Below are 17,603 nucleotides of genomic sequence, written 5' to 3'. Positions count from 1 at the left end.
TGTGTATTTCTAATCACCGCCGCACGGCGGGCGGTGATCAGAAGCCGGTGCCTGCTCAAATTATTGAGCAGGCACCTCGGTTAAAAACGCGGGGGGGGTCCCGTGACCCCCCCATGTCGGCGATCGCTGCAAACCGCAGGTCAATTCAGACCTTTTACCTATTGCGGTGGCGGCGTGTGGCGGTGCCATCGGGTCCCCATGCGGCTGTAGGGGGGACCCGATGGCATGGAAGGCAGCAGGATGTCTAAGGAAGGCATCGCGCTGCCTTCCGGTGACGAGCCTGTGAGATCCAGGCCCCTGGATCTCACAGGTCGGAATTTGTACACAGTACAAATACAGCCTCATACAGCCAATGCATTCCAATACAGAAGTATTGGAATGCATTGTAAAGGATTAGACCCCCAAAAGTTCAAGTCCCAAAGTGGGACAAAAAAATAAAGTTGAAAAAATAAAGTTTTCCCCCCCAAAAATTAAAAGTTTCAAGTAAAAATAAACAAAAATTTCATTTACCCCAAATAAAGTTAAAAAAAATTGGTAAAAAAAAAGGGAAATAAAAAAAGGATACATATTAGGTATCGCCACGTCCATATTGACCGGCTCTATAAACATATCACATGACCTAACCCCTCAGATGAACACCGTAAAAAAAAAACTGTGCTAAATAAACCATTTTTTGTCACCTTACATCACAAAAAGTGTAATAGCAAGCGATCAAAAAGTCAAACGCACCCCAAAATAGTGCCAATAAAACCATCATCTCATCCCGCAAAAATCATACCCTACCCAAGGAAATCGGCCAAAAACTGAAAAAATTATGTCTCTCAGACTATGGAAACACTAAAACATGATTTTTTTTTCTTCAAAAATTAAATGGATTGTGTAAAACTTACATAAATAAGAAAAAGTATACATATTAGGTATCGCCGTGTCCGTATCGACCGGCTCTATAAAAATATCACATGACCTAACCCCTCAGATGAACACGGTAAAAAATTTTAGATAAAAACTGTGCTAAATAAACCATTTTTTATCACCTTACATCACAAAAAGTGTAATAGCAAGCGATTAAAAAGTCACACGCACCCCAAAATAGTGCCAATAAAACCGTCATCTCATACCGCTAAAATCATACCCTACCCAAGGTAATCGCCCAAAAACTGAAAAAATTCTGGCTCTCAGACTATGGAAACACTAAAACATGATTTTATTTGCTTCAAAAATGAAATCACTGTGTAAAACTTACATAAATAAAAAAAAAGTATACATATTAGGTATCGCCGCGTCCGCGACAACCTGGTCTATAAAAATACCACATGATCTAACCTGTCAGATGAATGTTGTAAATAACAAAAAATATAAACGGTGCCAAAACAGCTATTTCTTGTTACCTTGCCTCACAAAAAGTGAAATATACAGGGAGTGCAGAATTATTAGGCAAGTTGTATTTTTGAGGATTAATTTTATTATTGAACAACAACCATGTTCTCAATGAACCCAAAAAACTCATTAATATAAAAGCTGAATATTTTTGGAAGTAGTTTTTAGTTTGTTTTTAGTTTTAGCTATTTTAGGGGGATATCTGTGTGTGCAGGTGACTATTACTGTGCATAATTATTAGGCAACTTAACAAAAAACAAATATATACCCATTTCAATTATTTATTTTTACCAGTGAAACCAATATAACATCTCAACATTCACAAATATACATTTCTGACATTCAAAAACAAAACTAAAACAAATCAGTGACCAATATAGCCACCTTTCTTTGCAAGGACACTCAAAAGCCTGCCATCCATGGATTCTGTCAGTGTTTTGATCTGTTCACCATCAACATTGTGTGCAGCAGCAACCACAGCCTCCCAGACACTGTTCAGAGAGGTGTACTGTTTTCCCTCCTTGTAAATCTCACATTTGATGATGGACCACAGGTTCTCAATGGGGTTCAGATCAGGTGAACAAGGAGGCCATGTCATTAGATTTTCTTCTTTTATACCCTTTCTTGCCAGCCACGCTGTGGAGTACTTGGACGCGTGTGATGGAGCATTGTCCTGCATGAAAATCATGTTTTTCTTCCTGTACCACTGCTTGAAGAAGGTGTCTTCCAGAAACTGGCAGTAGGACTGGGAGTTGAGCTTGACTCCATCCTCAACCCGAAAAGGCCCCACAAGCTCATCTTTGATGATACCAGCCCAAACCAGTACTCCACCTCCACCTTGCTGGCGTCTGAGTCGGACTGGAGCTCTCTGCCCTTTACCAATCCAGCCACGGGCCCATCCATCTGGCCCATCAAGACTCACTCTCATTTCATCAGTCCATAAAACCTTAGAAAAATCAGTCATTTCTTGACGTTTCAGCTTGTGTGTCTTGTTCAGTGGTGGTCGTCTTTCAGCCTTTCTTACCTTGGCCATGTCTCTGAGTATTGCACACCTTGTGCTTTTGGGCACTCCAGTGATGTTGCAGCTCTGAAATATGGCCAAACTGGTGGCAAGTGGCATCTTGGCAGCTGCACGCTTGACTTTTCTCAGTTCATGGGCAGTTATTTTGCGCCTTGGTTTTTCCACACGCTTCTTGCGACCCTGTTGACTATTTTGAATGAAACGCTTGATTGTTCGATGATCACGCTTCAGAAGCTTTGCAATTTTAAGAGTGCTGTATCCCTCTGCAAGATATCTCACTATTTTTGACTTTTCTGAGCCTGTCAAGTCCTTCTTTTGACCCATTTTGCCAAAGGAAAGAAAGTTGCCTAATAATTATGCACACCTAATATAGGGTGTTGATGTCATTAGACCACACCCCTTCTCATTACAGAGATGCACATCACCTAATATGCTTAATTGGTAGTAGGCTTTCGAGCCTATACAGCTTGGAGTAAGACAACATGCATAAAGAGGATGATGTGGTCAAAATACTCATTTGCCTAATAATTCTGCACGCAGTGTAGAGCAACCAAAAATCATATGTACCCTAAACTAGTACCAAAAAAACTGCCACCCTATCCCGTAGTTTCTAAAATGGGGTCACTTTTTTTGAGTTTCTACTCTAGGAGTGCATCAGGGGGGGCTTCAAATGGGACATGGTGTAAAAAAAAACAGTCCAGCAAAAAATGAGTTTTGTTTGGCTGTTAACCCTTGCTTTGTTACTGGAAAAAATGGATTAAAATGGAAAATTTCCCAAAAAATTGAAATTCTGAAATTTCATCTCCATTTGCCAATAACTCTTGTGATACATTTAAAGGGTTAACGACGTTTGTAAAATCAGTTTTGAATACCTTGAGGGGTGTAGTTTCTTAGATGGGGTCACTTTTATGGAGTTTCTACTCTAGGGTTGCATCAGGGGGGCTTCAAATGGGACATGGTGTCAAAAAAACCAGTACAGCAAAACCTGCCTTCCAAATACCGTATGGCATTTCTTTCCTTCTGCACCCTGCCGTGTGCCCGTACAGCGGTTTACGACCACATATGGGGTGTTTCTGTAAACTACAGAATCAGGGCCAAAAATATTGAGTTTGGTTTTGCTGTTAACCCTTGTTTTGTAACTGGAAAAAAATTATTAAAATGGAAAATCTGCCAAAAAAGTGAAATTTTTAAATTGTATCTCTATTTTCCATGAATTCTTTTGGAACACCTAAAGGGTTAACAACGTTTGTAAAATCAGTTTTGAATACCTTGAGGGGTGTAGTTTCTTAGATGTGGTCACTTTTATGGAGTTTCTACTCCAGAATCAGGGCCATAAATATTGAGTTTGGTTTGGCTATTAACCCTTGCTTTGTAACTGGAAAAAAAAATTTAAATGGAAAATCTGCCAAAAAACACCTAAAGGGTTAACAAAGTTTGTAAAATCAGTTTTGAATACCTCGAGGGGTGTAGTTTATAGAATGGGGTCATTTTTTGGGTGGTTTCTATTATGTAAGCCTCGCAAAGTGACTTCAGACCTGAACTGGTCCCTAAAAATTGGGTTTTTGAAAATTTCTGAAAAATTTCAAGATTTGCTTCTAAACTTCTAAGCCTTGTAACATCTCCAAAAAATAAAATATCATTCCCAAATGATCCAAACATGAAGAAGACATATGGGGAATGTAAAGTAATAACTATTTTTGTAGGTATTACTATGTATTATAGAAGTAGAGAAATTGAAACTTGGAAATTTGCAATTTTTTTACAAATATTTGGTAAATTTGGTATTTTTTTATAAATAAAAATTATTTCATTTTTACTTCATTTTACCAGGGTCATGAAGTACAATATGTGGCGAAAAAACAATCTCAGAATGGCCTGGATAAGTCAAAGCGTTTTAAAGTTATCAGCACTTAAAGTGACACTGGTCAGATTTGCAAAAAATGGCCTGGTCCTTAAGGTGAAATAAGGCTGTGTCCTTAAGGAGTTAAACAGCTTTTCACCCCAATGAGTGCATCAAGGTGTAATAGTATTGCTTACTTTTAACCAAGGGGGGCACTGTTCTATTAGCCCCTGTACTCTCCCTATGCTCTCCATAAAGTGTGGATAAAGTCTCCCTATGATCTCCCTATTATCTCCCAAACTGTCCATGTGCTGTCCCTGAACTGTTCCAAACTAAAATTTTGCAAAGTCTTTCTTAATCACTGTCCCTAGCACCTGTCACATCTCTCCCTGCACTAAGTTCACAGTAAAATGGTGGAGACCGGACAGGATGAGGCTTTTTATAGGGCTGTGAAATCACAGGTGCTGACTATCTGCTGAGTGGTTGGCTGTACGCCATGATGGGTGAACCCCTTATTCCCAGGCTTCTCACTTTCACTAATTTGGATTTGATTCGCTCAACACTAATTTACACCCCCACAGAGCCCTGATCTCAACATTATTAAGTCTATCTGGGATTGCATGAAGAGACAGAAGGATTTGAGCAAGCTTACAAACACATCTGTAGTTAGTTCTCCAAGATGTTTGGCATAACCTCCCTGCTGAGTTCCTTCATAACTTGTGTTACCTATGTAATGTTTTATTTCTCTATACAGGGAGTGCAGAATTATTAGGCAAGTTGTATTTTTGAGGATTAATTTTATTATTGAACAACAACCATGTTCTCAATGAACCCAAAAAACCCATTAATATCAAAGCTGAATATTTTTGGAAGTAGTTTTTAGTTTGTTTTTAGTTTTAGCTATTTTAGGGGGATATCTGTGTGTTCAGGTGACTATTACTGTGCATAAATATTAGGCAACTTAACAAAAAACAAATATATACCCATTTCAATTATTTATTTTTTACCAGTGAAACCAATATAACATCTCAACATTCACAAATATACATTTCTGACATTCAAAAACAAAACAAAAACAAATCAGTGACCAATATAGCCACCTTTCTTTGCAAGGACACTCAAAAGCCTGCCATCCATGGATTCTGTCAGTGTTTTGATCTGTTCACCATCAACATTGCGTGCAGCAGCAACCACAGCCTCCCAGACACTGTTCAGAGAGGTGTACTGTTTTCCCTCCTTGTAAATCTCACATTTGATGATGGACCACAGGTTCTCAATGGGGTTCAGATCAGGTGAACAAGGCCATGTCATTAGATTTTCTTCTTTTATACCCTTTCTTGCCAGCCACGCTGTGGAGTACTTGGACGCGTGTGATGGAGCATTGTCCTGCATGAAAATCATGTTTTTCTTGAAGGATGCAGACTCCTTCCTGTACCACTGCTTGAAGAAGGTGTCTTCCAGAAACTGGCAGTAGGACTGGGAGTTGAGCTTGACTCCATCCTCAACCCGAAAAGGCCCCACAAGCTCATCTTTGATGATACCAGCCCAAACCAGTACTCCACCTCCACCTTGCTGGCGTCTGAGTCGGACTGGAGCTCTCTGCCCTTTACCAATTCAGCCACGGGCCCATCCATCTGGCCCATCAAGACTCACTCTCATTTCATCAGTCCATAAAACCTTAGAAAAATCAGTCTTGAGATATTTCTTGGCCCAGTCTTGACGTTTCAGCTTGTGTGTCTTGTTCAGTGGTGGTCATCTTTCAGCCTTTCTTACCTTGGCCATGTCTCTGAGTATTGCACACCTTGTGGTTTTGGGCACTCCAGTGATGTTGCAGCTCTGAAATATGGCCAAACTGGTGGCAAGTGGCATCTTGGCAGCTGCACGCTTGACTTTTCTCAGTTCATGGGCAGTTATTTTGCGCCTTGGTTTTTCCACACGCTTCTTGCGACCCTGTTGACTATTTTGAATGAAACGCTTGATTGTTCGATGATCACGCTTCAGAAGCTTTGCAATTTTAAGAGTGCTGCATCCCTCTGCAAGATATCTCACTATTTTTGACTTTTCTGAGCCTGTCAAGTCCTTCTTTTGACCCATTTTGCCAAAGGAAAGGAAGTTGCCTAATAATTATGCACACCTAATATAGGGTGTTGATGTCATTAGACCACACCCCTTCTCATTACAGAGATGCACATCACCTAATATGCTTAATTGGTAGTAGGCTTTCGAGCCTATACAGCTTGGAGTAAGACAACATGCATAAAGTGGATGATGTGGTCAAAATACTCATTTGCCTAATAATTCTGCACGCAGTGTATATAATGGACATAATGTGTTTCACTACTTATCCTTGAGGAAGCTGCATAGGATGCAGTGATACATATGTATTCTTTATTTGTTATATCAGGAATTATGTTTGGATTTTGGTGCTAATTTATTTATTTCTTTTTGGGCTCATTTATCCAACTGGTAATTTTTGAACCCCTTTCTTTGGTGTATACTGTTATGTAAGCATATTCTTTATACATTAGGCTCTACTTATGATCTCCTCGCTGTGGAGGGGGTTCTAGACAATATAATTTCTATAGGGTTTTAAGTGGTTTCATGCATTTTGTCCAATAAAAGCTCTATTTTATCTACTTTGGTGTGCACCTTTCTGTGGCATGTTTTCTGGTTCTAAAAATAAACTATTACATCTAATTTTTAAAGCATTCTTACTTTGCATATTTTTTTCACACCTGCCTAAAACTTTTGCACAGTACTGTATGTTGGCACCAACTGTTGCATTATTTAGGCACTCGATACCAATGTTTATTTCACACTGTTTGACACTCTCATGTAGGCATGATAAATTGTATTATGTTGAAACTATGGAAATATTACTTCACTATGCATGATGGTATTTGGATTCCTCTCCTTTTTTCTCAACTCTCAAGTCTTCAAAGACTTTGATCGGACTCTGATGACTAGCAAATGAGTGGTTAAAACACTTAAAAACACTTAAAATTTTTGCGTCTACTGGAGATGGAAAAAAACATCTTGAGAACTTATAATTACACTAATTTTTTTCACTTTACGACAAAAAATTCCTTATAATACTAGATGTACAGTGTACATATAAGGTTAATGTATGTTAGGTTATGTATACAGTATAATTTCAAATGATTAAAATGTAATTTAATTGCTCTCAAATTGATCTATTTAGTATTGCCATCAATTTTGTTTTTCTGAAGACAATTGCAAGAGTTTAGCTTCTATACATGTCTACATGATTCAGTTTAACAGACATCTCTCAGCACACTTAATCCTAGGCTGATAAGTAACAGGTAAAGAGAATAGTTTTTCGACTGATTTACCTTGATAATTCCTCCATTGTCAGCCAAGAAATGTCATGACTTATTCCCTATTTCTGTCTTATTGCATACATTTGGATCATGTTACCCCTTCCATTACTTCCACAGAAAGTCTATCCTCTGTCAAGCATACCTTTTCCAGAACAAATATTCTATTATGAGGCTGAAAGTAAGACCTTTACATAAGATGAAAGCTCCTTGACCACTGAAATCCCAGGTGCACCCAGCAGATCTGTTTTATTACAAAGTAATATGTTGAGGCTTTGTAACTTTAAGGATGTTACAAGGAGACAGATATAAGCATAATATTCATGTATTCACAGGCACATACCTACAAACTCTATCCATTTATCTATCAGAAATGTGGATCATATATCTCAACAAGCACTTGCAATTTGAATATGAACTTGACTTCTTCAGGCCTCATGTTCAATAGTTATTGTTTTAGATTTTTAAAGACCCAAATGAAGACATTTTACCAAATTCCAAATATCCACCATCAGTAACTGACTGGAAATGATTCATATATATTTTATAAAGGAGTCCAGAATCAACTTTAATATTACCATACCTTCAGTATTTATTAAAAATATATTTTCTAGGAACCAAGAGTTCTCTAGGACTCTACAGTATGTGAAGATAAGACAATGTTCAAATTACCATAGCTATGAATAAACAATGTAAAAGAAAAATCATTTGTACTTCAGTTTATTTTCTTTTGACGATTGCTGCACTTTAATTTAAAAAAAAATATTTTAATTGTTTTATAACTTTTTAATATTTTTTTTTTTCCAGTTGGACACAATCCATTTTCAACTTATGTTCAGCATACTTGTTCGATATGCGCATTGAATCAACACTTATATGATTTGCTAGATGTGAGTCTGTAGGCATGTTGGTATATATGATGGATGCTCAAATCATGAGTGTGATATGCACAGAGCCAAAGAAGTAATGCTAACTTTCTCATTATTGCCCTTCTTAAACTGGTTGCAAATTTCTGAACAGCTAATGTGTCACCTACGTTACTGTGAATAGATGCTTGTGTTGTGTGACTCCTTATGTAGGCTTTTCTACCTTTAGCATGTGTAATAACCTTAGCCCAAAAACAATAACCTTCTTTATCAAAAGATACAAGGCACTTCATTTAATAAAAGTTTCAATGTGTCCTCATTTAATGCACAAAAACTTTCCATTCATGTTCCATTTTTATGCACGGCTTATTTCTACATACCTGATTGTCAGGTACACATATTACAATGAAGTCCTGTTACAAACAGAGAAGGCTTTTATCACCCTTTAAAATCTAATTAATCCATATTGAAGCACAATGATTACTGTTGTGTTTTAGGGTGAGGGGTCATAGAGCTTTCTTTGTTCACCCACTGGCTAGTAATCATCAGGCATTGGGATATAATTTTACTCAGCAAATTGAAAGGTAACAGATCAAATGCTTATCATAAACTTAACTCCTAGCTGCCAGGAATTCCTCCCTCATCTATATGAAACACTATCTTTTGTAAGAACAAAACCTTGTTTTGAGGCCACTCATGGGTTAAAGTCTAAAGCTTATATTCCCTGTAGCTAGAAGCCACGATTATTAGTTCACTATCAACTGCAAGACACCAGATAGCTGCTTGGGTGTACTTACAAAAACTCTTTCAAGGAATAAATCAAGTATGGCTTTGGCCACAAGAACTTACGTACAGTTTGGAGGAACTTTTTTGTCTTTCACTGGATGGATTCTGTCCTGTGTGACTACATATGTGCCTCTCTGGAAAAACTTGAATCTAGATTTAAATGAATTAGAGAACTGGACTATGGGACTCTGGCAGACCTGCGTTGTTCAAGAGGAAGGAGGAATGCAATGCAAGGACTTTGATTCTTTCCTGGCTCTTTCATCGGAGCTCAGGATTTCAAGGATTTTAATGTTCATATCCAATGGTTCTGGGATGCTTGGACTTGTCATCTCCAGCCCTGGTTTAGAATGTGTGAAATTTGGGGCAGGAAATCAGGAGCTGAAGACTCGACTCCTACTTCTAGGAGGCATCATGCTTTGGACTTCAGGACTAAGTGCTTTAGTTCCAGTCTCCTGGGTGGCTTATGACACTGTTCAGGAGTTTTGGGATGAGTCTATCCCAGACATTGTTCCAAGATGGGAGTTTGGTGAAGCTCTCTTTATGGGTTGGTTTGGAGGTTTTTTCCTCATTCTTGGTGGATCTCTCCTTGCTTTCTCCTACTGCTTCACATCTTCTGACTCAACATCTATATCCTACAAGCCTACCAAGCAGCAAGAACAATGTTTATCAGTAAACTTCAAATATCCAGATCTCACTATATGACATTTAAGCGTAGCTGTGGATCTTAAACCATGTAGATGTGGGTCTCTGAATTTGAGTTTTTTTAATGTTTCATTTTCTACTTTTTTCAGTTGACTATTATTGTGTTTTGACTCTAATAGGCAATGGCATTGCTAGCCATTCATTAAGATTTGGCTATATGCAAGTCAGTCATACCAGTATTATCACAATTTTTTAGAGAATAACACAGTGTTGGATGTTGGGTCTTCAGAAAGGGTCCAGCAACCTAGTAAAATGTGCACTGGAGCCAGGATATATGAGACAAAGCTAAAATATTATGTCATGCTTCCTGTGGTTTCAGTTTACACATTGGTTAAGTCTGTGCATTCATAGTGTTAATGTATCCACCATCTATAATGAGGCACAGGTGCAGCACTCCATTGTATATGTATTTATAGTGATGATTCTGCTTTTCTCTTTTGGTATTTGGCACAGACCTTTCATCCACTGTTCATAATTTCAGTTAAAAGTAGTGTTTGATCAAAATAACCCTCATTACATGTAATCTGAAGTAAAATTGAGGATTAATATTACACAGAAAGATTATAATAGGATTAGTGGAAGGTGAATAAAGGATGGAGATTTCTCTCGCTTCTCACTATATTTAGCATATGAAATCATTTTTCATGTATTGCATTGTTAGTGACAATTTCAGTCAAGTTTTGCTTCTAATTCAAAAACTGTATTGCATTCATCCCTGCATAGGAACTCTAACTGTGTTAAGTCAACAAGAAAGCATTTATTTTGTATATCAGAATGTTTTACCAACTTTGAAAAATCTTTGGGTTCAGTCTTTTGAGACTGATTACAGGTCGGACAATTTAATTAACTTCAAAAGATAAAGTGCATCCATGATCTGCCCTTGTTTATTTTACTAGTGACTGTGCTTCTCAGCCCTTTCTATGATATTGTGCCTATATTAATTAAAAACTGAGCATTGAGTATTACTAAGGTGTTGTTAAATGTCCACTTACTGTATAAGTAATGTAATACTTCATGAAAACTTAGCAGATTCCACCATGTTACTCTCTCCTTTTCCTGGCAACTGTAGTCATACTGGTTCCACTGCCATCAGTAACTGGGGTCATTCCTGTGGGTGACACATAGGCTAGCATAGTTTGTTTGTTTTATTCTTCACCTTTATTGCTTTTTTTGCCTTTTACCTTTGTATTTAGATTTGTTCTTAAAGAAATGACTGGTTAAGACATCTTAAAACTGCTGATCCACCTTCTTTGCTTCATTTTATACAGTTTACAAACTAACTTGGAGGAATTCTTTAAATATCTGAAACAGGAACCATGAAGTGCTCCAAAATCCTTTAGGAAACCCAAACAGAGCTGAACCCGGACGTACCCACAATTTCACCCATGCAGCCCCCTGATGTTAGCATTTCATGCTCCGATGCTTTCCTTTGCCCTGCGCTAAATTGCGCAGGGCAAAGGCATTTTATGGAGTTCCGGTGATGAACCAGGCTCTCCATAAGGACTGCTAGGCGGAGGCGGAGGCACTGATGGGCGGGCTTTAGTGCTACCCTAGCCTGTAAAGCGGCTAGGGTAGCGCTAAAGCCCGCCCATCAGAGTCGGTGACGTCACTGGGAACACTACTGGGTGGAAGTCTCCGTTTATTAGAGATGAGCGAATCGACTTCGAATGAAACATTCTCAAAAACCTTTTACCGAACTTAGGTTCGGTTCCAAGGTACCACTTGGAACCAAAACTGAGTTCAGTAAAAGGTTTTTAACAGTAGAAATACATTTCTGAAGACTTCGCAAAGTAATAACTTCGGCTCATAGGAGCCAATACATTCTAATACTGTATGGAGCGCTCCATAAAGTATTCTAACAAAGTTTTATGCAAATCGACTTCAGATGTTTCATGTCGATTCGCTCATCCCTAGTTATTATAAACAAAAAAAAAAATTCCTACGCGATCCAGCGCAGGGCAAGGAAGAGCATCAGAGCATGAAATGCTCCAATGCTAATATCAGGGGGTCTGTCTGGGTAAAAATGTGGGTATGTCTGGATTCAGCTCTGCATCCGGACAACCCCTTTAAGTCTGTGGTATAAGGTATTTTGCAAAAAGCAGCTTGTATCTACTGAACACATTTAGTTCATAAACACTGAAACTTGAATAGGATTTCAAGTTTATTTTATGGAAGGGCAGAGGTCGATAAAAGTTCAAAATTGAGTAATAATCTCCTCTTCTCAATGGAGTAAACATAACCAGGAAGCTATGTGCCAGTTGGAATGCCCCAGCAGTGCTTGCTATGACTTTGTTATAGGATGCCATGCTTACAGGACAGCTGCTGCTACTGCTATCACGTGTGCTTTCCAGAGCAGGTGACTATATACAATACACTATACACATATTGGCAAGACAGTAAAGAGTTGTTTTCAGCTTTAACCCCTTCCCACCCAGCTTTAGGACGGGGATTTAAAGATCGTGTCCACTTGCGAGTGCGGCAGTGCCATAGCCACTGGGTGCCTGCTGTGTTAAACAGCAGACACCCCAGGCTAATATATGTGATTGATGATAATTGACGATTGCATACCTTTAACCCCTCAAATGTGACCACGGCATCCAGGACCGCTAAAACCAGGAAGAGTGCGCTTCTGGGTGTGGACCAGCTCCCCCTAGCGAGGATCAGGGGAGCCAGATGGTGAGTGGAGCAGCCTGATTAACCTGTACAAATATATAAACGGAATATACAAAAAATATCAAGGGAGGCTATTCTGTGTTAAACCCCCTCAAAAAACAAGGGGCCACTCCCTACACCTGGAAAAAAAAGATTGTCATAAGAGGCAACAAGTATTCTTTACAGTAAGGGCTTTGAATCTCTTGAATAGCCTGCCGCATGAGCTGGTCACAGCAAATATAGTAGATGGCTTCAAAAAAGGTTTAGATGACTTCTTAATTCAAAATAACACTGAGGCTTATGACAATGTACAGAAATCTTGTTCTACAAACCATTTCCCTTTGGCCCAATCCCTTTTTAAAAGGAAGATGACATTGATCCAGGGATTTGTTCCGTGGATTGATATAGCAGGATTATAGGTTGCACTTGATGGACTTTTGTCTTTTTCCAACTTTAACAACTATGGGGGTCATTTACTAAGTTGAAATACATCTAAATTAGGCTAATTTCAGGCACAGATGTGGGTGTGGCGTGGGCGGGAAGGGGACGGGCATGTTCGTATCATTCATCATTTTCTACGTCTGTTTTAGGCGTATAAAATGGTCTAATTGTAAGGCTACTTTCACACTAGCGTTATTAGAATCCGTCAGGCAGTTCCGGCAAACCTTATAAAAACGCATACACTTGTTTTTCGGATCTGTTAGACGGATCTGGTGAAATACCGGATCCATCTCATCCGATATCATCCGGAATAATGGATCCGGTATTAAAAATTTTTCAAAGATCAAATGCGAAAATCGCTCCTCCTATATACCGGCGCATGCACAGACTGGAAATGCAGCAATTTCAAGAACACTTGGTACCGGATACGGCATTATTACATCTCTATGGAAATGAATGCCGTATCCGACAAGTGTGGTATTGTTCCAAGATTTTGTCCGAAAAAAAAAAAAAACGCAGCATGCTGCAGTATTTTGTCCGGTCAAATACCGTAAAAGGGACAGAACGGAAGACATCCTGATGCATACTGAACGGATTGCTTTCCATTTACCGGACCCTTTACCGGATTTCAATATCCTGGAAAAGAATAACGCTAGTGTGAAAGTACCGTAAGTCAGCTTGGAAGCTGTCTTACATTTAGAACTGATGCTGGATGTGCCGAAGTTATGTAGAAGCCTGCGCCTCTTCATAACTTTGGCGGATTCTCCTCCAGTTATGGGGCTTTATTAAGACCAGCGTCTAAAACACCGGTCTTAATAAATATGCCCCTATGTAACTAAGTGACATGAAATTTCTAAAATTGGGCTGCTTCCTGAAGGTCCCAACTAGGGACTAGCAGAGGTTAACTAGCAGTCATATATCTTATAAGGAAACATACATATACTAGTCTGGCTTGTTAGTAAACTTGACAGTTGCGGGATCTAAAACTATCTAAAAAGCTCATTCTATGCCTTCTTCACACTCAGAGTTTAGCCTACATACTAACATGTTAGAGGAAAACAAACTGTAACATAACACGTTACATATACACACACACACACTTACACAGTACACTATAACTTATGACCATTTAACAGCCTGAAGTAAGCATATAAAAGAAAATAACAAATCTTTATGAATAAATGGAGTAAAAATTTATTAAAGGTGGGAATAACATTCTGCTATGGAAAGAAATGCTATGGACATTAACGTTGCAGTCTGTTAAACCGCTGAGCTTGAATGACTCAATATTCTATATCTGTTTCATATGATTATTTATATCAAACAGTTTGGTATATTACCATCTAATATCAAAAATTGATAATTTGAAAGAGGTTTATTGCAAAACATTGTGTATACCAACATACGTGTATTTTTTGATGTGGTGGTCCTAAGTAGGGTTGAGCGAACCCGAACTTTTCAGTAAAAGTTTGGGTTCGGTGTTCTGCGCTTTTTTGGCGCTTTTTGAAAGGCTGCAGAGCAGCCAATTAACAAGCTGTTAACTGTCTGACCTTAGAAGCCATCACAGCCATGCCTACTAATGGCATGGCTGTGATTGGCCAGAGCAGCATGAGACCCAGCCTCTATATAAGCTGGAGTCACGTAGCACTGCACGTCACTCTGCAGTCACAAGTGTAGGGAGAGGATGCTGCTGGACTTGAGATTTCAGGGAGAGCATAGGAGAGAATCTAACTCAGCGATCTACATAGAAATAGTTGTGTGGGTGCAGGGCACAATCGTTTTACCCTGCCCTGAGCCCATTGACAAAAAAAATAAAATACTTTTATAATTCTGTTAGTTAGGTGGGCGGCGGCCATTTTATGCAAGCTCGGTGCACCAGCACAGCATCTGAGCTTTTGGGACATTGCAAATCACCATTTTTTTTTTGGCAAACTACAACATCTGGATTAGTCAGTGTGCAATTTAAGCTAGAAATACACCCATCATTTTCTGGATTTAGAAAAACACACTTTTGTCAAAAAACTGTATTTTCCTGATCTGCAAGTGTTAAATTCAAGTTTAATATATACAGCTTTTATATTCTGTTACTAAAAAAAACACACACTTTTTTGAGCAATTTACAACATCTGGATTAGTCAGTGTGCAATTTAAGCTAGAAATACACCCATAATTTTCTGGGGTTTGAAAAATACACTTTATTTTGAAAAAACTGTATTTTCCTGATCTGCAAGTGTTAAATTCAAGTTTAATATATCCAGCTTTCATATTCTGTTACAAAAAAAAAAAAACGTTTTTGGCAATCTACAACATCTTGATTAGTCAGTGTGCAATTTAAGCTAGAAATACACCCATCATTTTCTGGGGTTTGAAAAACACACTTTTTCCCCCAAAAAAACAGTATTTTCCTGATCTGCAAGTGTTAAATTCAAGTTTAATATATACAGCTTTCATATTCTGTTACCAAAAAAACACTTTTTTGGCAATCTGCAACATCTTGATTAGTCAGTGTGCAATTTAAGCTAGAAATACACCCATCATTTTCTGGGGTTTTAAAAACACACTTTTTTTATACAAAAAACACTATTTTCAGGCCTTGCAGCATCAGCACGTGTGAAATTGCTGTCAAAACACTCGTTTGGGCCCAAAAAATTTAGTTGGCAGCCTTTGATGCAGATGTCATTGTGAGATACACCCTTAATACATTTGGGTTACATTCAGAGATTTTAAATACCGCCATTTGGTGCACCAATATTAAATTCAGGCCTACACTGGTTCAGGCCATGGAAGATACACCCTCTACATACAGGGGTTTGATTCAGGCATTTGAAATACAGGCATTTGAAATACAGCCATTTTGTGCAAAGAAATATTTAATTTAGGCCTACACTGGTTCAGTCCCTGTGAGATACACCCTCTACATACAGGGGTTTGATTCAGGCATTTGAAATACAGCCATTTAAAATACAGCCATTTTGTGCAAAGAAATATTTAATTTAGGCCTACACTGGTTCAGACCGTGTGAGATACACCCTCTACATACAGGGGTTTGATTCAGGCATTTGAAATTCAGCCATTTGAAATACAGCCATTTTGGGCAAATAAATATTTAATTTAGGCCTACACTGGTCCAGGCCCTGTGAGATACACCCTCTACATACAGGGGTTTGATTCAGGCATTTGAAATGCAGCCATTTTAAATACAGCCATTTTGGGCAAAGAAATATTTAATTCAGGCCTACACTGGTTCAGATCGTGTGAGATACACCCTCTACATACAGGGGTTTGATTCAGGCATTTGAAATACATCAATTTTAAATACAGCCATTTTGGGCAAAGAAATATTTAATTCAGGCCTACACTGATTCAGACCGTGTGAGATACACCCGCTACATACAGGGGTTTGATTCAGGCATTTGAAATTCAGCCATTTGAAATAAAGCTATTTTGGGCAAATAAATATTTAATTTAGGCCTACACTGGTCCAGGCCCTGTGAGATAGACCCTCTACATACAGGGGTTTGATTCAGGCATTTAAAATACAGCCATTTTAAATACAGCCATTTTGGGCAAAGAAATATTTAATTCAGGCCTACACTGATTCAGACCGTGTGAGATACACCCTCTACATACAGGGGTTTGATTCAGGCATTTGAAATACAGCCATTTTAAATACAGCCATTTTGGGCAAAGAAATATTTAATTCAGGCCTACACTGATTCAGACCGTGTGAGATACACCCTCCACATACAGGGGTTTGATTCAGGCATTTGAAATACAGCCATTTGAAATAAAGCTATTTTGGGCAAATAAATATTTAATTTAGGCCTACACTGGTTCAGGCCGTGTGAGATACACCCTCTACATACAGGATTTTGATTCAGGCATTTGAAATACAGCCATTTTAAATAGAGCCATTTTGGGCAAAGAAATCTTTAATTGAGGCCTAGTCTGGTTCAGGCCGTGTGAGATACACCCTTTACATACTGTCGTTCTATTCTACTATTAATTAAGCACCCATTTAGGGCAAGATTCTAAATTCGAAAAATATGAGGAGCGGTCAAATAAGGGACATAGCCCAGGTCGTGGTGCTGCTGGTGGAGCTCCTGTTGCAGGGAGAGGACGTGGTTGATCTGTGCCAGCTACACGCACAAGTGAAACCCCTTCCTCAGGTGCGAGTAGGCGACAGAACCTGCAGCGGTATTTGGTCGGGCCAAATGCAGCTCTACGAATGGTGAGGCCTGAACAAGTACAGGCGATAGTAGATTGGGTTGCTGACAGTGGATCCAGTTCCTTCACATTGTCTCCCACCCAGTCTCCTACTGAAAGACCACAGTTGGCACCTGCAGCCGATGTCCATCAGTCTTTCACCTCACCCCCTTGCAAATCAGCCAAGCAGTCTGAGCCCCAAGTCATGCAGCAGTCTCTTCTGCTTTTTGATGACTCTGTTAGCAGGGTTTCCCAGGGCCATCCACCTAGCCCTGCCCCAGAAGTGGAAGAGATTGAGTGCACCGATGCCCAACCACTTATTTTTCAAGATGAGTACATGGGAGGACCATCGCAGCATGTCTCGGATGATGACG

General features: G+C 39.0%; 1 protein-coding gene across 1 annotated transcript; it reads left to right on the top strand.

Moving 5' to 3' along the window:
• Window positions 1–9,136: 9,136 nt before the first annotated feature.
• LOC120991761 (putative claudin-24) lies at window positions 9,137–10,214 on the top strand. The gene has a single exon (XM_040420536.1). It carries the CDS (start codon window positions 9,268–9,270, stop codon window positions 9,928–9,930), a length of 663 nt encoding a protein of 220 aa, XP_040276470.1. The 5' UTR covers window positions 9,137–9,267; the 3' UTR covers window positions 9,931–10,214.
• The last annotated feature ends 7,389 nt before the right edge of the window (window positions 10,215–17,603 follow it).

This window comes from Bufo bufo, chromosome 2, assembly GCF_905171765.1.
Source record: "Bufo bufo chromosome 2, aBufBuf1.1, whole genome shotgun sequence".
NCBI classification, from domain to species: domain Eukaryota; kingdom Metazoa; phylum Chordata; class Amphibia; order Anura; family Bufonidae; genus Bufo; species Bufo bufo.
This window is presented reverse-complemented; position numbering and strand designations above follow the sequence as displayed.

Excerpts from the sequence above, each read along its gene's own strand:
- LOC120991761 (XM_040420536.1), top strand. The coding sequence starts at position 9,268 with ATGGCTTTGGCCACAAGAACTTACGTACAGTTTGGAGGAACTTTTTTG.